A 21,606-nucleotide genomic window follows, 5' to 3' on the forward strand; every position below is an offset into this window, starting at 1 on the left:
TCCCTCTGTTCCCCCACCTGCTCACAAACTCTCTCTCCTGCTCTCCCTAAAAAATAATGCATATGTATTTTATAAGATTTTTTTATTCAGAGGGAGAGAGAGAGTGCATCCAAGCAATGGGGAGGGGCAGAGCGAGAGCGAGAAGCAGACTTCTCTATTGAGCAGAGACCCCAGACATGGAGCTCCATCCCAGGACCCCAAGATCATGGCCTGTGCTGAAGGCAGACACTTAACCGACCGAGGTGCCCATCAGTAAATCTTTAAAAAAAAAAAATATTTATTGGAGCACAGCCATGACCTTTGGTTATGTATTGTCTGTCTGCTTTTTTGCTGTGATAGCAGAATTGAAGAGATGCAGTAGGAAACCTGTGACCTGCAAAGTCTAAAATAAGTATTTGACCCCTTACAGAAGCAGTTCACAGACCCCTTGTACTGAAACAAGGGGAGAAACTCTCATGTGAGAGCAGAATATTTTCTCAACTTGAAAATAAGTTTTTCCTGTTGGAAATCTTCCTTTCAGCTGAGATCTTTGCTACAATAGGAAGATAACCATTTTACTAAAATAACATAGTTCCTGTTCTTCATCAAATAGTTTTTATTTTTTTTTTCAAGATTGTTAAAATTTATTTATTTGTCAGAGAGAGCACGGTGGAGCCTTCTGCAGGACTCGATCCCAGGACCCCTGAGCCAAAGGCAGACACTTAACCAACTGAACCACCCAGGCATCCCAGATTTTACTCATCTTTATAAAGCTAAAAGCCATAGACTTCTGATCTCGATCCCATTGATTAAGACTGGGTTCTAATCCAGAGCACGTAGTCACCCTGACTCTCTGTGGCAATATGGCTCCCTGGGGCAGCTGTGAAACTGCAGGCTGGGGCCTGGAGGTGGCCATCGCTACCTACCTGCTCAGGACCCAGGACAGGTCCCCAAAGCCACACTTGTGGAGTCTGGGAAGGACAAGGTAGGGTGGGAGTGTTGGGCATGCTTTAAATACTTACTTTATTCTCCTGTCACGTAGGCCTTCAGATTTCCAGGAAACTCTAGGGTCCTTCTTGGCTCTTATGTATCACAGAACTAGTACTTTTGCTCTTGGCATCCAAGGGTCAGGAAGTCTCTGTACCTCCTCATAGCTGGCTTACACATGCCAAGCTTGGTCCCTGACCTCTGAAATTCTAGAAATGTGTATGTGTTTGAAAGCTTAATTTTTCTTATTTTCTGGTGAAAAAAAGTAATACATGCATAGTATTTAAGAAGCAACTAGTACAGAAATGTGGAAAGTGCATGTTTTTTCTCAATATAGAGATAACCAGTGTATGCATGTGTATGGGTGTATGTATATATAATTAAATATATACTACATATGTTTATATATACTCAGATTTTTCATGCTGCTGTGGAAATCCTTATATATACATCTTGGCTCTTTTCTCCATTTATTTCTTTGGGATAAATTCCTTGAAATAGAGTTTCTGAGCCTAAGAATGGGTACATTTTATACATAGTATATAGTTATAAAATATATAAATGTTGATGCCTAATATGTAAATTTTGATACATGGAGAATATACTACTTTTCCTTCCCACCAGTGTGTGACAGAGGGATTTTTCCTCCCATACTCTTATTACTCATGTAATGATTCCTTACAATCTGATACTTTGAAATACACATTTCTGGGGCACCTGGGTGGCTCAGTGGGTTAAGCCGCTGCCTTCAGCTCAGATCATGATCTCAGGGTCCTGGGATTGAGCCCCGTATCAGGCTTCCTGCTCAGCAGGGAGCCTGCTTCTCCTTCTCTCTCTGCCTGCCTCTCTGCCTACTTGTGATCTCTCTCTGTCAAATAAATAAATAAAATCTTAAAAAATAAATAAGTAAAATAAAATACACATTTCTTTTGTTGTTGTGAGACTCAGCAGTTTTTATTGGCCATTTCCCCCTCTGCCTTTCTGTGTCCTTTGCCCATCAGCCTTTTGAGACGCAGTACAGGTGCCGGAGCCCGACTGCCCGCGTTTGCATTCTGCACTACCGCTCGCTATTTTTAATCTCGGGCAGGTGACTTAACCTCTTTGCATCTTGATGTCCCTGGCCTATAAGATGGGGGTAGTAATCGTAAACATAGGGGTTGTTGTTAGGGTTATTAAATAAGTTAAAACTGCATGTAATAATTTCTATGCAAATGTAGTTGCTATTGTCACCACCTTTACTTTCCATCGTTTTGTTAATAATTTGTAACAGCTGATTACATATTAAGGATATTATCCTTTCATCATGTTGTCCGTATTTTCTACCAGCTTGTCATTTTTCTTTGCTTTACTCATGGTGTCTTGTACCATAATAATTTAAAATAGATATATTTTGAACAAATTGTTATATGAAGTAAAATGGAAACATTTCCCTTGGCCTGCCTTATCTTACCCAAAGTTTAGCAAACAACTACTCCCCAGAGGTATAGCACCTTTAAGTTTATACTTTTTAGAAATGTTTTCTCAGCATAGATAAAATCATATTATTCAAAACTATAAATGTAATCATGTCATACAGAATTACAAGGTTTTTTGTTTGTTTTTACTTATTGGCATTTTTTCATAGTTAGACTTAATTCTCTTTAACAGTCACATAATATTCCACTGTATGAATTTACTCTAATTTTTCTAACAAGCACACTATTTTTCGACATTTGTACTGTTCCCACATTTTCTCTACTACACATAGTGTCAAAATGAATCGTCTTCATTATGTCTTTGCACAAATGTGTGAGTATATCTGAAAGTAAATTCTCTAAGAATGGATTTATTGTATCAAAGGCTGTATGCAGTTTAAATTCTCACAGATTTCCTTTCACCAGAATTCATGTAGAAATTTTAAGAAGTCAGGTAGTTAAATCAGTGATGTTTGTGTGGATTCTGGCCTTTGATGACATGCTAAAGAAAAAAATCTCCCATCCAAGACTATAAAAATATTCTCCCATGTTTTCTTACTGGTTTTTGAGGATTGTTATTTGTATCTGTATCTGTAATCCTTAGGAAATTTATCTTGATTTATACTTTGACAAAAGGATCTAACTTTATTTTCTTTCCAAATGAATAGCCACATTTCCCAAAAACATGGCTTGAGTGATGTACCGTTTTATCACTCAGTTTGAAATTCTAGCTTTGTCATACACTAAATTCCCACTTAGTCATCTTCCTGACTCTCTTCCATTCATCTCTTTGTCTACACCGTAATTACTGTAGTTTTATACTCTCTTTAACAGCATGATTATTTTGTTCCTCAAAGAATGAATTGGAAAGATGACCAACTTTTAATGTGCTTGGGAAAATTAAAGAATATATAGGAGTTTTCTACTTCTTGAAGACTTGATAAGACCTATCTGTGAAACATCTGGGCCTACCACCTTTTGTTTGTCCGTTTCATTTATAAACCTTTTGGTTTCTTATAAGTTTTTGACTTAGTTGTGTTGATTTTTATTTTCCCGTAAAAATATTCATTTCATCTGATTTTCATATGTGTTGGCATAACCTGTACAGAGTGGACTCTTGGACTTTTAAATCCCCAAACTTGCGTACTCTTGTAATTCCTCGCATCGTATATTTGTGCTTTCCTTCTTTTTTTCTTTTATAAGTTTTGTTTTTGTTTTTTGTTTTTTTTTAAGTGAACACTGACCCCAACATGGGACTTGAACTCATGACTTCAAGGTCTAGAGCCTCGTGTTCTAGGGTCTGAGCCAGCCAGAGCTCCTCTCTGTTTTCTTAATCAAATTTGCTAGGGCTTTATCTATTTTAAACTTGTAATGGTTTATTTTTTGTTATCTTGCATTTGTTTCCTGTACTTTGTATTCAGACAGTGTCATCAGAACATTTCTGATTTTTGTGGCCCTTACCTCACTCACTCATGATCAGTTTTCGAATTCATGAGCATTTAGAAAGATGTCCCTTCTCTGATGGGCTCAGAGTTGTGTTTATAGCTATGAAAACAAGCTTCTCATTGGCGGTTCATGTCCTCTATATACTTATTTTTATCTGTATGATTTAATACGTGATGGGAGAAGTTTGCTGGTCTCCCACTGTGATGATGGTTTTGTCAAATTCTTTATTGTAACAAAGTTTGTTTAATGTGTTTTGGTCAGTTCACTCTAGAAATAATCTGCAATTTCATTAGAGATTATTAAACTTTCTTTCTTAGTGAATGAATACACAGTCTCATCATCTGCGGTTTAGAATTAACTGTATAACGGATTGCTTCACTCACTGCAGATGGTTTCTTATGCTCCATATGCTCTCATTTTTTTAGTTACTTGGGGCTTTTTTGTTAATTTGTCAGGAATACTTGTTTAAACAACCTTTTTTCAGGAATAGTGCATAAGTAGCATAACTTCTAAACTTTCTAGATCTGAAAATGCCCTTTTCCCCCCTCATACATGAATGAAATTTCAACAGGCTGTCTAGAGATTCTAGAGTCCTAGTACCTTTAGAACTCTAAAAACAGTACTTTCAGTATTTTGTTTTTCAGATTTGTGTGCTAACCAGCCTGATTCTCCTTATTTTGCAGATAGCTTTTTCTCCTTCTAGGGTTTTTGCCCCCCCCCCCCTTTTTTTAAGTATTTCTGTTTTCCCCCTTAGAATACAGAAATCTGAATCTTAGCCTTTTGATCTCAGGATTCAGGTTTTTCTTTGGTTCAGGAAAATATTTTGCTTCTGTACTTAATGGTAGTATTACTGTCCCTCCCTCCACTTTATTTGCTCCTTTTGGAACTCCCACTTTATGGCTCATACATTTTTTTTAAAGATTTTATTTATTCATTTGACAGACAGAAATCACAAGTAGGCAGAGAGGCAGGCAGAGAGAGAGGAGGAAGCAGGATCCTTGCCGAGCAGAGAGCCCGATGTGGGGCTCGATCCCAGGACCCCGGGACCACAACCCGAGCCGAAGGCAGAGGCTTTAATCCACTGAGCCACCCAGGTGCCCCTGGCTCATACATCTTTATCCTCATGTCTGGTTCTTTCTTTTTGTTTTGTGTCGGTTAATCTTCCAGGGGGCACTGATGGGCTTTGCAGGAGGGTCTTTTCTGCTGTTACGTACAGCTCACAGCTCGTGTTGAGTGTTTACTTTCCAAGATCAATGTAGGCCCCTCCTTCTTTTTTTCTCATAGCAGTTACTTACCTGTGACTGAACTGTCATCTTGAATCTAATTAAGAAGTCAAATCAAAGGACACCAGGGTGCCACAGTCTGCCTTCTGCTCAGGTCATGATCCCAGCGTCCTGGGATCAAGCCCACACTGAACAGGGAGCCTGCTTCTCCCTCTCCTGCTCCCCCTGCCTGTGCTCCTATGTGTGTGCGCCCTTTCTGTCAAATAAGTAAAATCTTAAAAAAAAAAAGAAAGAAAGAAAGAGGAAAAAAAAAGAAATCAGACACTTTAAAAAAAAAAAAAAAAGCTCTTTCTCTTTCATGCATTAATTCACTGGGGTCATTTGTTTGTCTTGCTCAGCTTTTCTTCCCTCTTTCATGTCACCGATTCTCTATATATTGTCTAATGAATTTTAATTGTCTATTCATATATTTAAATAAACTCAACAGAGGGCATACTAGAATTCTTAGAGGAGTTTTTCCATACCATGTGCCACGGGCCTCCCTGAACTCATGAATTCGCAGTGTTTTAGGTTGGGGCAGCCTTGGGTATAGTGGTTGAGACCTTGGGCTGCAGCATCAGACGCAGATCTGTGCTCAGATCTTGGCTCTGCCTCTGGCTAGCTTATCAATTTCTAGTTTCCGTCAGTTCCTGAGGTTGTCCCATGAGAACACAGAGGTGGGTAAGCAGCCATTGCAGGGAAGCCCTTCGAAAGCTGGGATAAAATGGTGAACCTTCAGAATCTTGGAGAGCTCTGCCCAAGTCCACTGCCCCACCCCACACCCCTGCCAGTCCCGCGGCCACATCCCTGGTCCTTGGGAGAGCATCTACTGTCTTTGCAATGTGACATTATTCTGTCTTCACTAAAGCGGTTTCAGTATGTGAACATGACCCATGTGCCTGACCGCCGCCCTGTCCCCTACCCATTTCCTACCCCTCCCTCTTCCTGCCCCCCAATTTCTTCATGCTTCAGTGTGTTACTTAAATCTGGCATCATGATACTGGTCATACACGGCAGCTTGGAACGAAGGGTGCCACAGTTCTTCCAGGAGGAGCCGGTCCAACTATTTGTAATTCCCTTTTAGTTTTTACAAGTGCACTTGATATGTACTCCTCTACTCACACCCCAGCATGGTCAAGCAGCCAGTTTCCCTTAAATGGAGAGTGTAACATGAATCAGTGGGTAATAGTGACCCCACCCTCCCCTTGCTGCCTCTGTTGGCAGGGAGCTGGAGCACGCTTGGCACAGGTCACCTTTCCTATGACATCCCTCGCCCCCTCCCCAGTGTCATGATGCTTCTCAAATACTCAAAAGTAAAGTAACTTCTCCTTTGTAAAATAAGTGGGAATTCTTAAACTGAGACAGTGAGGCCAGCTGCTGAGTCGGGGGTGGGGTTCCGTACCTGCTGCCACCTTCTTGGGCCCTTGGTTTACCTGATGGCTACAGTCTGCTTTCCCAGGAGAGAGAACATGGATTCAGGTCATCAGTGGACCATTTCTCTGATCATTGTGACAAAGATGTTTTAAAAACCTCCTTATGTTTGAGATTGTAGACTCCATTTAAGCTTGGGAGGATGGGAAACAGAATGAGCTCTGAGCCATGCATTTCATTATAAACTGTGCTCACAGAACACCCCTCATTCAGCCTATATAGTAGCCAGTGACAGACTGTTCATTCCTGTGACCTCTGAATGCTAGGTAGCATCCTTGGGGGGCATCCGTTGTACCTAGGGCCTAATGCACCTTGGCACCAAGGCCTGCAAGACCCTGCCTGATCTCTGACGACCCACCTCTCCGTTGTTTGCAGCCATACTCTTACTTGTTTTTACCATCCCATCCCTTACTTTTCTGTTTTTCAAAAGTCCAACCCCTTTCCTAGCTCAGCACCTCTAAGAGCCGTACTTAGACAGCTCCCTCCCCAGGGCCTTGCATCGGGTGCTGTGGTCTCCATGGGTCCCAGCTCAGAGACCCCCTCCTGCAGGCGTCTCCCTGGAGCCTCCCAAGGCTGCCCTCGCACCCCTCGGCTCCGCCGCTTCCCTTCTGCACACTGTCCTGTTTGTTCCCTTCTTTCACACTTGTCTGCCTCCCCCATAGAACGTCAGTGGTGGCAGTGGCCGCTCTGTCTTAATGGCTGTGTCCCCAGCACCTAGAACACTACTTTGTAGGCGGTTAGGTGCTCAGATGTCTTTCTCATGATATCTGAAGGATATCATCAAAGGAACCCTCGCAACAATATTGGAAGATCTAATTTCTAGGAGATCTAGGTGATGCTTTTTTAGTCTCTTTGTGGATGAGGCTCAGAAGGGTTGGGTAAATTATTCCAGCTTGTGTAGAGTTGGTGATTCAGACTCTGGTCTCGGGACTATTCAGACTCCAAAAACCGACTTCTGTGCGTAAAGCCAGGAGCTCCGCTAAAAACGAGCTCCTGGCTGCTGAGTCTAGGGTCCCCCCCCCCAACAGTTTTCCTGCTATAATAACTCATGAATACAAGGAGAGTGGGGAATTCGTCCTTCTTACCCTTTTACAGCTAATTCTCTCCCCTAACCCAAGGGGTAGATCTACATTGGATACAGTGTTTATGTTGGGCCTATTTGAACCCAGAATAGGAGCCACACTGTGGCTGGTCTACTCTGGGTCTCGTGAATTTTGGGAAAAGGCAAATATCAGTTGAAGGGAATCGTTGCTGCTTGAGGCCTCCTGCAAGAGGAAGGGAAGCATCCTTTCCCCAAGGCAGCGCTTTGAAAGCCACCGGAATTCTCCCCTCACCCTGCATGGCTCTGGACAGGCACCTGTGCAAAGGGTCTGGAGCAGACTGCTCTTTGAGGAAGAGGCAAGACCCAGAAAGCCTTATTCCCTGGACTTTCTGTCCGATGTGGAGAGTGCCAGGAGAATCTGGTCTCAGAGCACACTCTTGTGGATGTAAGGTAGCACTGCAGCCTCTTTCCAAGGCCTGAGAGTTTGCCCTCCCTATATAGCCCGCAAAGCTTCCCTGAGCAGAACTCTGTGGCCACCTAGGGCATCCCCTGGGGGAAGCTTCCCTGGTGTCCACATCTGCTCCCCAATCCCCTCCCCGAGGCCAGAAGTCCACTCTCCAAGCTCAGAAAGGGGGGACTGTTTCATTTTTCCCCTAGTGAGTGGTAAGGCAAAGTTGTGATTTGGAGTTAAGAGTGCAGTGGAGATCTGGGGGACGAAGAACGCCATGAGATTTGTTCAGGGGCCCTCAGATGAAAGCTGGGCCCTGGACTCAAAGTCTCTTTCATGTCTGACTAGTGTCGGAAACCTAGGAGGTCATCCTGCAAGGCAGGCCCACAGACATTGGCTTCGTGGTAACCTCCCTTCCTGTAACAGGCATGCCTGTGTTTATGTGGCCTTATTTACGTAAGCCACCGCTAACTGGACTGTGCTAATTCTGTCAGCATCCTGCCCATACGAATATATGAAATCAGACCTCTTCCTATCTCTGGTGGCTATTGTGAGGATTAAGAGTCTGTGAACAAAGTATCCAGCATAATGTCTAGTACACAGCAGGTAGTCAGTAAGTAGCAGCTACTTTTTAAATCCTACTTTCCTAATAGTTCTGTTGTTTTCTGTCCATATCTACCTTCCTGTACCCCACCCCCCCACACACTCTCTCAGTACTGTTTATTCACTCATTTTCTTTCCCTCCTCTCCCAGCCCCTTTCTCATTTCCTTCATTCTGAATCTCGTCATTCCTTCTGAAATTCTCTGAGGGAGCTCACGGACCCAGCTTCCCAGGAGCACATTTGGTGGGAAAGCATAACTCCAGATACTAAGCCGCCATCTCTATGCCTTGTAGCCCCCAGTCCGTGGCTTTCCAAAAAATAGCAGCCACAGGGCCTGCCTGTCTGAGGGAGAGCAGGTTAAAGGAGTGTGTGTGTGCACCTCTCCCCCACGGCGGTAAGTTCCTAGGGGCCTAATGCGTGGCACAGCTGAGCCATCATAAATTCAGCCTGACATTCAGTGCTCCAGCAGGAAAAGTGCAGCAGAAATCTGAGCCAGGGGACAGATGCAGAAGTGACAGCGGGGCCAGGTGATGGTGCAAGGAGTCTGTGCCATGTGTGGGAATCTCGCCTCCCTGAGAGTGGGGCATGTCCTGGTGGGCACGTGCTGACTGACCAACTGTTTCTTTCATGCTGCAGACCCACTCCGGATACTTCTCCAGCTTGTATCCCCCTCACCAGTTTGGCCCGTTCCCGCATCACCACTCCGTAAGTGTCCCCTCGGGTCAGCCCCGTCTGACATTCTTCCCTGTCCTGTGGCGGGCACTGCAGAGTCCTTGGCCAACTGATCAGCAAATGCTCTCAGTGTGAGTGCTGGGCCCTGTGCTTCCCAGTCACCCTAGGAGTGACCCATCACGGGGCAGGAGCACACCAAACTAGCATCTGGGCCCTAAAGGTTCCTCAAAGTGCTGGTGCTGTCCTTTCCAGCAGTCCTGCAGAGGCTGCACAGCCGTGGGTGGCAGACTATACGTGTGAATGATCAGGAGGGAGGTCAGGAGGCGGTGTTGAGCCCAAGAACAGAGTTTCCAAACGTCTTTGAACAAAGTGTGACACAGGGAGTCATGTCTTTGGCAAGGACCCTTAGAGCAGGGACCCCCGGTGGTCTGACCCATGGCTCTCTGGGCTATCAGCACACAGCCTGGGCAGGGTGGGTTTACTTATCTTCTTTTGAACACGATGCCATGCTCATGAAAATACTGCTGTGGCTCCCAGATGCTGAGTGGTTTCCCACTCCTTCTAACAGAGGGCCTCAGGACCCCGTGCTCAGGCCAGCTGTATTTAGTCACGGTCTTAATTTCTTGGGTAAAGACACAGGAGCAGTGCACATCCCATTTGTATGTGACGAAAAAACCTGTGAGCAGACTGCTTTCTGTCAGCAGCGTCCGAGCTGCTCAAGAGGACTTTCCATTTTGACTGTCACTCAGGCGCACTGTGGTTAGGTTCATTCCATAGGCCTCACGCCCACAGAGCCCTAGACCGCAGAGAGCCCCGGGCGCCATTTTGGCCAATTCCTTGGGCATTGGGGCCTTCACAGCAGATGGCTTGTGGTAGATGCTCGGTAGCTGCTGAATGCCTGAAGGAGCCATCCCAGTGGGAATGACGTCTCGTCTTGTGTTGCCCTTCCAGTATCCAGAGCAGGAGACCGTGAATCTCTTCATCCCAACCCAGGCTGTAGGTGCCATCATCGGGAAGAAGGGGGCGCACATTAAACAGCTGGCCAGGTTTGCTGGGGCCTCCATCAAGGTAAAGCTGCTCTCGACGGCCACCCTCTTCCATCACCAGCCCCCACCCCATGTTCCTTGTTCCTTCTGAGGCTCCTGGCCAGCGCTGATGCCAGGGACAGGGGCCCATGGGGTCTGGCAACTTTGCCTCCAGGATTAATCCCATTGGCTTTCCTGTTTACCTCTCCCATCCATTCCCTTCTTATTCAACTGATAACTGAATTAGAAAAAATATTAGCACCACCTAAGCCAACTGGGTCCTCTTTGGGCTAACACAGCCCTTTTCTCAAGAACATAAAGCAAAGACCAGCTGAGGGCTGAGAGCCAAGGGGCAGCTGCCAGTAGAGCGTCACTCACACCTTCGCCCTTATCAAAGCTTTGACACTTTAATTAGCCTCTGCTTCACACATCCTTGACCCTCAAGAAAAGTTTGTGTGAAACACTCTTTGGAAAGCACTAATGCTATAGATAACCAGAGCTGGGGACACAGCCGGGTGGGCAGCCCTGGGACCGAATGCAGCAGCTCAGGACGGAAGGCCCCTTGATTTCTGGGAAGGGTCGTGAGTGCCGGCCTGGCAGTGGCAGTGCCATGCCCATATCCTGCCCTCTCGAGCGCCCTGTGAAGAAGCGCCCCAGGAGCTGAAAGGGAAGGATTCTTCGACCCTGGTCCTGCTCCAAGCCCAGCTATCGGCTCTGACTCACAGGCAGAATGCTGAGCACGTCCCAAGCCTCATGAAACACTTTTGAAAACAGAGTTTCCGTTGTTACGTAAAGTAATTTGCTACCATGGGACAACCCGGAATTCCAAACGAGAAGTCTCATGACTTGGAGAGAAAGAATGCTTGCACTTTCTCCTCAAGAAGAGCTGGAATTTCTCCCACAGCAAGTGTGCTGCAGAAAAGGCAAAACCAAAACGTTCTGAGCCAAGGACTGCCATGAGACCATCAGAGAGTATCACGTAGGTAAAGCATTTCCCCTCTGTTACCTGCAAAGCACGGAGACCCGGTGGGAGCCCTGAGGTGCGGCGGCCCGCAGCGCCGCACCCAGTGACAGGCAGGGTGCTCCCAGCAGGCTTGTTGCCAGGGGACCCCAGCCCACAACGGACAGCTGTGGCGGGACAGGTACAGCAGGAAAACCCACAGGGCTGGCTGTCCCTGGGACCCTTCCTGGTATCCAGTCCTGGGGCCTGAGAGGCCGTGGAGCCAGCACAAGAGGATTTCAACCACAGGGGACTTGAGGGATGACGTCACCCCCCCCCCCCCCCCGCCGCCGTCCTTTAAGAAGAGTGGGACTTTGGGAGGCTCCGGGGCCAGGTGGAGGCATACCAGCGGCCGGACCAGCTGGAGCCCATTGGCAGTGCTGACCTCGAGGATACTGAGCACCTGCTGGGGCCCGCTGTGGCAGTAACTCCACTTACTGATGACCATAAGGAACTGGGCCCAGGGCCTTGCACCAACTGTTGAAGACCGCAAAGGCAAAAAAAAATGTGAGAACTGATGTTTGACCGGGTGACCCAGTTCTGGTCCAGTGTTTTTTCTACCGCAGCAGCCCGGGTGCTCCACCAGAACCATGCCCTGCAGGCCTCAGGGAAAGTAGGAGAGAGAGCAGCACTCTGTTGGGCGTTGCCTCACGGCGTGCCCAGCACCCTTCCCCATCCTGGGAAGGCTAAATGACTGTGTGTCACATTGTCCATGACCTCTGTGATGGGCGGAGACCGCAGGGCAGAACCAGGGGGCACAATGGGCTCTGCAGTCGTCCCTGCTGCTGCACCAGCAGGCTGCTTCCCCAGCGCCCCGCTCCTCCTTGGAGCGGCCTCTCCCCATAGCAGAGACAGAGAGAAAACCAGGCAAGCCAATTCTTTGTGGGAGAGATTTCCCACTTTTAAAAAATCAGTCTGGATTTTGTTCAGCAGGACTCTGAACGCATTTTCTCTGAAGCAAAACAGAGCATATCGCACCAAAGAACAAACCATCGCCCCTTCCTGCTCTGCCAGTCCTCCGTGGCTGCACGGAGGCAGGGAGAGAGCTGTGCACTCCCTGTGGGAGCTATGTGCCAGCAGGGAGTGGGCAACCTAGAGAGGCTTTGATGCTGGGCTCCCATTGCTCGCCTCCCCTGCAGAATGCCACACAGACCTCCTGAGCCTTGTGTTGGGCCCTGCTTACCCTGGGATCTGGGCAGGCACCTCACCTCTGGGTCCCTTTTGCTTCAGTCATAAGAGGGCATCCTCCTTCCCAGCGCCGTCACAGGAGTTTGCCAGCGAATGTCATTGCAGAACCGCAGGAGCCCACGAGTAGCTCTGAGACTTCAGGTCTGGATGGTGGAATCAGTGGAGAGATGGCCTGTTTGCTTCCAAATCAGAGACAGGCATCCGGGAGTCCCTGGGAGGCGGACAGCGACGGCAGACCAGTTTTGGTCAGCAGGAAGTGTGAATTGGCCTGGCAGCCCTTCCCAATTTGGGTGGGTAAGAGCCGGGACCCACCGTGTCCATGCTCCCATCTCACTTGTTTCCTCTTTGAGATAAGGACCAGACTTAATACCAACTGTGGATCGAGAAGTAGAGGCAGGTGTTCCCACCAGTGGTCTCGGGGGCCCGCCTGTGTGGGGCCTGCTGGCGGGCTCCAGTCCCCTGGGGACATGTGATCTTTGCTTTTCGGCTGCGGCTGCTGCCCTTGTGCCGCCGGAGCTAGCAGGTTGTCTGCCCACACGAGAGCAAGTCCTTCCGAGGAGCGTGGGGCTTGGAGACCTGGGCCTCGTGTTCATCCTCGTGTCACAGAGTGTCAATCACAGCCCTCTTTGAAGATGCTCTGATCCCAGAGCCAGACACAGGTCAGAGCACACCTTGGACGCATTGTCCCTGTAGAGCTGAGCGCCCTGAGGCTCACGGATTCAGCAGATGCAGCCTGGCCTTGGCCACGGCGGAGGTGGAGGTCAATGTCTTCCCGGGGATCCCACATCAGAGGCGCCGCAGATCGTGGTGAATTACATCCACTGTGAACAACTCCTTCTCCAGGCTCCGGCTCTGGATGGGACGTCTCCTGAGCCACTGCTTCTTTGGTTTTAGGAACACTGTGACCCTGTAAATGAGGTTGTTTTTTTTTTTTGTTTTTTTTTTTACTTTGCTCTTGGTAAGCTTGCAACTGAGTCTGCGGCCCACCTGAGGCAGGTACACGGATGGGATGAGGCGCATTCGTGTGCTGACCTCGCTCCTGGCTCATTTCTCAATGTCTGGTGTACTTTTCACTCGTTTTACTTTACCTTTAGTTTTGCTACACTGTATTACTTTCCAAAGCTACCTTAATGGTTTTTGGAACAAGATAGGCTATGCAGAGAAGAGCCAGTAATGCGGATCTAACAAAAAGTGCTTGCCTGGTCTGTCATTTAAGATGTGTTACGAGAGGACTCCAACTCACAAACGGTGAGAGCCAGTGGAGGAATTGAGCTTGCTGGGGTTCACCTCCAGATTTCAGATGAGGAAACAGAGTCCGGGGAGGGGAGGGATTTGCAGAGCAGACACTGGGATCAGAGTGTCCTCAACCCCTGCTCTGGAGCTGTCACACGCAGTTCGAGTGCCATGGATGAGCTGGCCCTAGCCCTCCCACTACCCAGCCCCCTCCACCCCCTGCCGGCTGTGCTTCCCAGAGAGGAAACAGCAGGTGCAAAGGCAGTAGCAGTCCCTTGCTAGTGTGCGTACCACTCACGCAGACGAGAGAGGGGCCTGGGGAGCACAGCCCGGCAACAGCATTTTCCTCTTGCTTGTAAACTGCAGATTGCCCCGGCAGAAGGCCCAGACGTCAGCGAAAGGATGGTCATCATCACCGGCCCACCTGAAGCCCAGTTCAAGGTCAGTGCCAAGGGTCCCCTCAGCCTGCAGTAGCCAAGGGCCTTAAGCAGGTGGCAGCCACCTCAGAGGCATGTGTAAGACTGTCTCTGGCTTGTCTCCACTGGCCTTCCTGCTGCTGCTCACTCCTCTCAGACTTAGCCTGTCTTGCCTACCCCCAGCTTTCCCCTCTGCTTGGAGCCCTCCTTCCCTACTCTTCCATGGAAAAGTAGATTGTGGGGACCCAATTCAGATGGCACCCACTCTGGGGTGCCTTTGACCCCTGAGCCATGGTTCTGAGGACAGGGGATTTCAGACTAACTGAGTCACTTACACCCTTCCGGCCCTGGGGGCAAAAGCCATGGGTGTAAGGGGACGCAGAAGTTTGTTGGGAGTTGTTGGGTGGGGGGTGCATTTTGTTTTGGCCCTTTTTTCTCCCCGAGGAAATTTATAAGTTGAGTTTTCTGAAAGTCACAAGTGTATTTATGAAAATATAGTCCTTATCATTAAAAATATTTAGATCTGAGAACAAACATTAACTCATGTGGAAACATTTGAAAACAGTAACCCCTTGACTCCTGAGCGGATAAACAAAACTTGGTATATCCACTTAGTAGGACATTAGCCATAAAAAACGAAATTCTGATGTGTGCCACAGCGTGGGTGAGCCTAGAAGACCCCCGCGTGCGGCGAAAGAAGACGGAAGCACAAGCCCACGTGTTATAGGAGTCCCCTCATCTGAAATGTCGGGAAAAGGCCCATCCACAGGGACAGACAGTAGGGCGGCAGCTGCCTGCTGGCGTGGACGTGTCCTGGGTAGTGGGAACGGTTGCCTGATGTAGTGGATACACCGAAACTCATGGAGTGGACACTTTAAATGATGAATATTAGGTTATATAAGCAATATCTCAGTTTTTCAGTTTAAAAGAAGCGTACATACGCTCCTAGCTACACTGGCTCTGGAGCTAAGACATCAGCAAGCAGTTGCGTCCCCAGCCGCCTCGCCTCCAGCCTTCAGTGACTTGAAGATTTACTGTGTAGGGGGAGGGAGTAAGGAATGTCCCGCACCGGGCTGTGGGCGCTAGGGCAGCAATGGAACTCAGACTGGGTCGCCCCAACCCCAACCCCACACCCAGCGCTTCCTAGCGGGGGCAGTCATGTGCGGTCCTGCAGTGTGGCCAGAGCAGCGCCCTGCTGGGTCTCTGGAGGAGTGACACAGGCTCACAGCTGCCCTGGGTCCAGCCCTGTGGTGTTTGGGGCTAGGGGAGCATCAGGCCCGGGCTGGCCATTTCTGGCAGCCGAGAGTCACCCATCCCTCTTGCTCTCTCAGGCCCAAGGGCGGATCTTTGGGAAACTGAAAGAAGAAAACTTCTTTAACCCCAAAGAAGAGGTGAAGCTGGAAGCCCACATCAGAGTGCCCTCTTCTACAGCTGGCCGGGTGATTGGCAAGGGCGGCAAAACCGTAAGTGTGCAGCGAGCTGGCTTCGTCTCCTGGCTCATTCCCTGCCCAGCCTCACCTGACTTCCTCAGACCTCTGTCGGCTCTTCAGGGACATTACTCTGGGGCTGAGGGCCCCAAGTCCTGGGAGCTGAGCCAGGCCACCAAAACCATCAGGGTTCTGTACGCAGAAACCCAGCATCTCAGCCACATGCTGGAAAATGAAGATCCTGACTTAAGACCAGGAGGCTGCCTCCTGCCCCCTTTAAACCCACATATAGCAGCAGGAAAGTACTAGGGAACAGAATCCATTCAGAGGATACCCACTTGGCTGACGGTTGTCTTCTCTAAAGTCACGCTCAGAGGCGGGCAGGGTTGGTTGTCCTCACTCTCCTCTGACATTTCAAACTCTCCCACTGGCAGATTCTGTGTCCTGGCTATTTCCCCAACTTTCCCATCTGTGTCTGGGGAGCTAGTTTAGCCATCAGGTGGTGGGTGAGGAGGAAATACTTAAAAAAAAAAAAAAAAAATTTTAAAAGTTTTCAACCTGAAGGTGGCAGTAGCACAAAGAATTTGTAAAAGTGCCAGAGAATGATCTGTGAAGCTTGTAGGAATGAGCATAGAGTCCACCAGACACAGGTGTGTTCTAGAACATGACTTACCTACATGGCAGGGCTCTGACCCCCAAGAAGTTCTCATAGAGCCTGTGCACACTACCAGAGTGGCCTGTTGAGTGGCAGGAATTCGGGGTATCTCTGGAGTCCTGTGTGTGTGTGCCTGCAGGTGCCTGCTGTTTTCTTTACACAGAAACTCTTGCTAAGCACTCAAAGCCAAGTTCTGGGTATAATGAGTCACCTCTGTACAAAAACAGAAAGCCGAAAGGCTTACAGATCATCCCCACATCTAGGAATGTGATCAGCATCCGAGGGTGCACACATGGGCTCTAGACAAGCTAGACTGCAGTACTCAGGAGAGCTAATGGCCCACGGGGGATTCACATCCTGAGCCCTTGGATCCCGTGTATGGTCATTTGGGAACCAGTCACTGAATTCTGTGCACCCCACCCCCCGGCTGTCCGCTGTCCAGGGAGCACTTGGTGGCCCCACCTATGTGTTCAGCACCCTGGGGGCCGGGGCCCAGGCTGAGCCCCCACGTAGTGTAGGCTTGTTGAGGCTGGAGAGCAGCCCCAGAGAGCAGAAGTGGGCCACAGGTGATGGGGGAGCAGCACCAGCTGGAGGCTTCCCGGAGGGAGGCCAACACAGAACTAGAGATAAGCAGCAGGGAGATAAGGTGATGACCCAAAGGTAGAAGAAGTGGAAGGAAGGGCAGAGGCAGGGATGAAAATGAAGAGCCAGGCTCAGAGCAATGCGTGATTAGAAAGTTTATTTTGCACTTGATCTTAGCCAAAAAGTCTGAGAGACTGAGGTCGGGGGGTGGGGGGTGGATATTGGCTGATGACTGACACCCAGGAGAGCATGTCCAGGAGGGGTGTTCCTTCCTGGATGACGGGGGAGCCTGGGTCACTGGGAGCATGCGCAGGAGCCTGCATTGAAGGGAATTCCAGAGTAAGAATTCAGCCCCAGAAGGAGCTCCAGTTGGGGGCTGGACCCTCCCTGGGCCACCCAGTGAGTCTCCAGGGCTCAAACAAAGGTGGCCCTGTGTGACCAGGGGCTAGGAAGCCTCAGACACGTCCTAGGCTGAAGGAAAGGAGAGGAGCCTCCAACCAACCTTCCCTCCAGCACTCTCCTCTCCCACTTCCTCCTGAACCCATTCTCTCCCTTCCCAGGTGAATGAACTGCAGAACTTAACCAGTGCAGAAGTCATCGTGCCTCGTGACCAAACGCCAGATGAAAATGAGGAAGTGATCGTCAGAATTATTGGGCATTTCTTTGCTAGCCAGGTACCTGTGCCGTGAGGGTCTGGTCTCTCCTGCCAGCCATTTTTCAGCCACTTCTCTAAGCTGTTGGCCTGTCTGGTGACCACAGGCCCTGCACACACCCCACGCCCTGCTCCCCGAACCCCACACACAGATGGAACCTTCCCCTGGCTCTTCAGGGACTACCTGCAGGGCAGGGGAAGTTGCTCCACACTCTCTCCTCACAGCTCTCCCCAGGTATGCTGGAGGAGTTTGAGGAAGAGCCTAGCACTTTGAAGTCAAGCCGAGCACATCTCCAGCCCCCTGAAATGCTAGAGCATAAGATACCCCCTTCCTTTGCCGCCTACGGAGGCCTCAGTCACAGCCTTCCCCTGTTGGGAAGCACATACCAGGCAGGGACCCACCCTCGGGTTTCCCCAGTCAGACTTGGAACCCACGTGGGTGCCAGAATCTCACTGGGTTGAACAAGGGTTGAACGTGCTCATTGCAGGAGCCCTCCCTTCCTCTGCCGTCCTTCTCCACCTCAGCGTCACATCCCCCGACAGGGCCCAGGACCTTCTGTCTTCCATTCAGAAGGACCAGTGACTCTGCATCACGTGGCCTGGTTCTTCTCCATGCTCTCTGTGTGTTGGGTTTGGGGATGGAGCAGTCCCCGTCCTTGCCCCAAACAAGTGAGGGTGGGCTAAGCTTACCAGCAGCTTTGTCTGAGCAGAGCCTGCTCTCCCAGAGCTGAGCCTGTGCCCGAAGCCCCGCCCCTTCCCCCATCAGAGCCCCAGCTTGGCCCACTCTGCTGCTCTTGCTCCCAGCTCCTCCTGGCCCTGGAGCACCGGTGCGGGGTGGGGGCGGGTGGGTAGGGGTGGCAGGCTTGGGCTCATGTGTTTTCTCTAGTTGTACAGGGTAGAGTGTCTGGGCCAGTTTCTCACTTCCTCCCCATCCCATTTCCTGTCCGTCTTTCCCGCCATCACACTCATGTTCTTCCTAGGGGCTCCAGAAAGGCGGGTGGGGCATCCCTGAAAGCCGCAGTGTGTACAGTGGGCAAGGGATGCTATCTGAACTCCACAAGGCCCCCTCGGCACTGGTTCCCTACTTCTGCTTCCCGGCCTTTCCGTCCACCAAGTACCTGGAAGTTTCTGGCACCCCACCTCCTCATTCTGCACCCAGTGGCCTTGGGGAAGGGTGGGGGAAACCCTCCACTTTACTTGAGGAAAAGCCCTCCACCCCCACCCGGAGTGAGGGCCTCAGCAGGTCGATGACACTCTCCTGAGCTTCCCACTTGCTTTCCCCACGTCCCAGCCCCAGCCTCCCACCCCCACTGCTTGTCCTCAGAACCGGGTTCCTTTTTCTCCCCTGTCCCCTCCTCTCCCCTGCTGCAGACCGCACAGCGCAAGATCAGGGAAATTGTACAACAGGTGAAGCAGCAGGAGCAGAAATATCCTCAGGGAGTCGCCTCACAGCGCAGCAAGTGAGGCCCCCACAGGCACCAGCAAAACAACGGATGAATGTAGCCCTTCCAACACCTGACAGAATGAGACCAAACACAGCCAGCCAGCTCGGGAGCAAACCAAAGACCATCCTGAGGAATGAGAAGTCTGCGGAGGCGCCCTGAGAATCCCAGGGGCCAGGAGGGAGGTGGGAGGTCAGCCCGGGGGGCCCTGCCCGGCCTCCTGCCTCCCCCCCGGGGCCTCTGCAGGCTTCCCAGCCAGCCACTGCAACCATCCACTCGGATCTCTCCTAACTCCCACCGCGCTATCCCTTTTAGTTGAACTAACATAGGTGAACATGTTCAAAGCAAAGCAAAATTCACACCCTTTTCTTTTTGTGGAAATTGTCTCTGTACATGTGTGTACATATTAGAAGGGGAAAGATGTTAAGATATGTGGCCTGTGGGTTGCACAGGGGGCCTGCAGCGTTAATATATTTTAGAAATAATATATCAAATAACTCAACTAACTCCAAGTTTTAATCAATTATTAATTTTTTTTCTTTTTAAAGAGAAAGCAGGCTTTTCTAGACTTTAAAGAATAAAGTCGTTCTTTGGGAGGTCTAATGGTTTAGTGAAGGAGCTTCGAGACCACCCAGATAAAATCCACCCGCGGGAAATCTCGAAAGGACACTCAGCAGTTCTGGATCACCTGTGTATGTCAACAGAAGGGATACCGTCTCTCTGAAGAGGAAACTCTGTCTCTCTTCATCCCTTGTCTAGCTCACACACCCATTTCTCTTTGCTTCACAGGTTTTAAACTGGTTTTTTGCATACTGCTATATAATTCTCTGTCTCTCTCTGTTTATCTCTCCCCTACCTTCTCTCCCTCCCCTCCTTCTCCATCCCCATTCTTTTTCATTCCCTCACCCCTCTGTCTCAATTCCCAGTATCTGCGCACCCCCCAGGCAAAGCAGTGCTCTGAGTATCACATCACACAAAAGGAACAAAAGCGAAACACACAAACCAGCCTCAACTTACACTTGGTTACTCAAAAGAACAAGAGTCAATGGTACTTGTCCTAGCATTTTGGAAGAAGAAAACGAACCCATCAAACCAACCAACCAAACAAAGAAAAATTCCACAAAGAAAGAATGTATTTTGTCTTTTTACATTTTGGTGTATAAGCCATCCATATTCAGCGAAATGATTTCTTTCTTTTAAAAAAAAAAATGTGGAGGAAAATAGCAATTTACACAAGGTCGTTGGCCCAGGGCGTTAAATTTACAGATTTTTTTAAACGAGAAAAACACACAAAAAAAGCTACCTCAGGTGTTTTTTACCTCAGCACCTTGCTCTTGTGTTTCCCTTAGAGATTTTGTAAAACTGATAGTTGGAGCATTTTTTTATTTTTTTAATAAAAATGAGTTGGAAAAAAATAAGATATCAACTGCCAGCCTGGAGAAGGTGACAGTCCAAGTGTGCAACAGCTGTTCTGAATTGTCTTCCGCTAGCCAAGAACCTGTATGGCCTGCTTTTGGACAAACCTTGAAAATGTTTATTTAAAAAAAAAAAAAAAGATGACAAAGAAAAACAGAGAGAGAAAATATTGGAGATGTCCTGAATTTCAATAGGGTACGCGCCATTAGGGCTTTTTGCGCTAAAGGATGAACATGTACTGGTTTATGTGAACAAGCCATTTACCACCAGACTGCAATGCCAGTTTCCTCTACTGCAAACAGTGTTCTGTGACAAAAACAAAAACAAAACAAAAAAAAATTGAAATATATCCAGCTAACAAGATCCTGGTGTCGTGGTCTCTTATTTTACTAAGCATTGCCCATGCCTGTCAGGAGAGGTCCTGCTCTGGGGGACTGAGGGAAAATGTGCAGCACGTAGAGCCAGGAGGAGGCGGGCTTCCGCAGGAAGCTTTCAGGGAGAAGCTAAACTAGGTCAGTGGTGTTCCAAGTGCAGTCCCCACCTGGCAGCACCCATATCACCAGGGAACATGTTGGAAATGCACATTCTTGGGGTCCCACCTTGAATCAGAGACCCCGAGGGGCCCCGCAGTCGGCTGCAGGAAGCCCTCTGGGTGATTCCCGGGGTGGCGGAGTTTGACAGCCACGAACTGGAGGGATGAACGGACTGCACGTCAAGGTAGGTAAGACTAGCCCCTCTCTTTAGGGAACGCTGAGCCTGGCCTGGCGAGAGTTGATCTTTATGTGGGGAAGGAGGAGTGGATAATATACCTGACAGTTCAAGGGAAGAAGGGCTCACATACCACCACCCCCACCGCCAAAGCCCCATTCCAGGAGGTCGGAGGAGGGCAGGGCCGGCCTTGGACTGGAGATGGGGACGGGGTGCCATACTGGACACTCCTGTGCATGTGTCGGATGGGTCCGAATAAAGTCAGATAGGAATGGGCCCATTGCATGTCAGAGCCTGCGTTCATAGATCTATGGGGCCTACCAGAGACGGATGCTCCAAGTCCAAGCAGTCTTTGGAATATACAGGTGACACTAGACTGCCAGCAGTGGCCAGCCAGGCCTTTTGGGATAACTGTTCATAGCACAGAAAGGACAGACGGAGGGGGGCTGATGGGGTTGCTGAGGAGCCTCATTCCCCTTCTAACAAGCTCTGAGGGCTCCTCAGTCACTTAAAGTGTGTTCTTCACCCATGTCCATCCC

At 49.2% G+C, this 21,606-nt stretch overlaps 1 protein-coding gene across 7 annotated transcripts in view; it reads left to right on the top strand.

The window, feature by feature from the left end:
- Nucleotides 1-21,206, top strand: part of IGF2BP2 (insulin like growth factor 2 mRNA binding protein 2) — a 159,036-nt gene extending 137,830 nt beyond the window's left edge. For 4 of the 7 annotated variants that reach the window (XM_059391342.1, XM_059391345.1, XM_059391343.1 and 1 more), the window contains 6 exons: nucleotides 9,288-9,356; nucleotides 10,275-10,391; nucleotides 14,136-14,210; nucleotides 15,517-15,648; nucleotides 17,410-17,523; nucleotides 18,873-19,963. In XM_059391342.1, coding sequence (XP_059247325.1) covers nucleotides 9,288-9,356; nucleotides 10,275-10,391; nucleotides 14,136-14,210; nucleotides 15,517-15,648; nucleotides 17,410-17,523; nucleotides 18,873-18,965 — 600 coding nt within the window. In that variant the 3' untranslated portion in view covers nucleotides 18,966-19,963. Of the gene's footprint in view, nucleotides 1-9,287; nucleotides 9,357-10,274; nucleotides 10,392-14,135; nucleotides 14,211-15,516; nucleotides 15,649-17,409; nucleotides 17,524-18,872 lie in introns of all 7 variants that reach the window. The other 3 variants (XM_059391340.1, XM_059391344.1, XM_059391341.1) reach the window with 1 other exon arrangement.
- Nucleotides 21,207-21,606: the final 400 nt, after the last annotated feature.

Source organism: Mustela nigripes, chromosome 2 (genome assembly GCF_022355385.1).
Source record: "Mustela nigripes isolate SB6536 chromosome 2, MUSNIG.SB6536, whole genome shotgun sequence".
In the NCBI taxonomy this organism is placed as follows: domain Eukaryota; kingdom Metazoa; phylum Chordata; class Mammalia; order Carnivora; family Mustelidae; genus Mustela; species Mustela nigripes.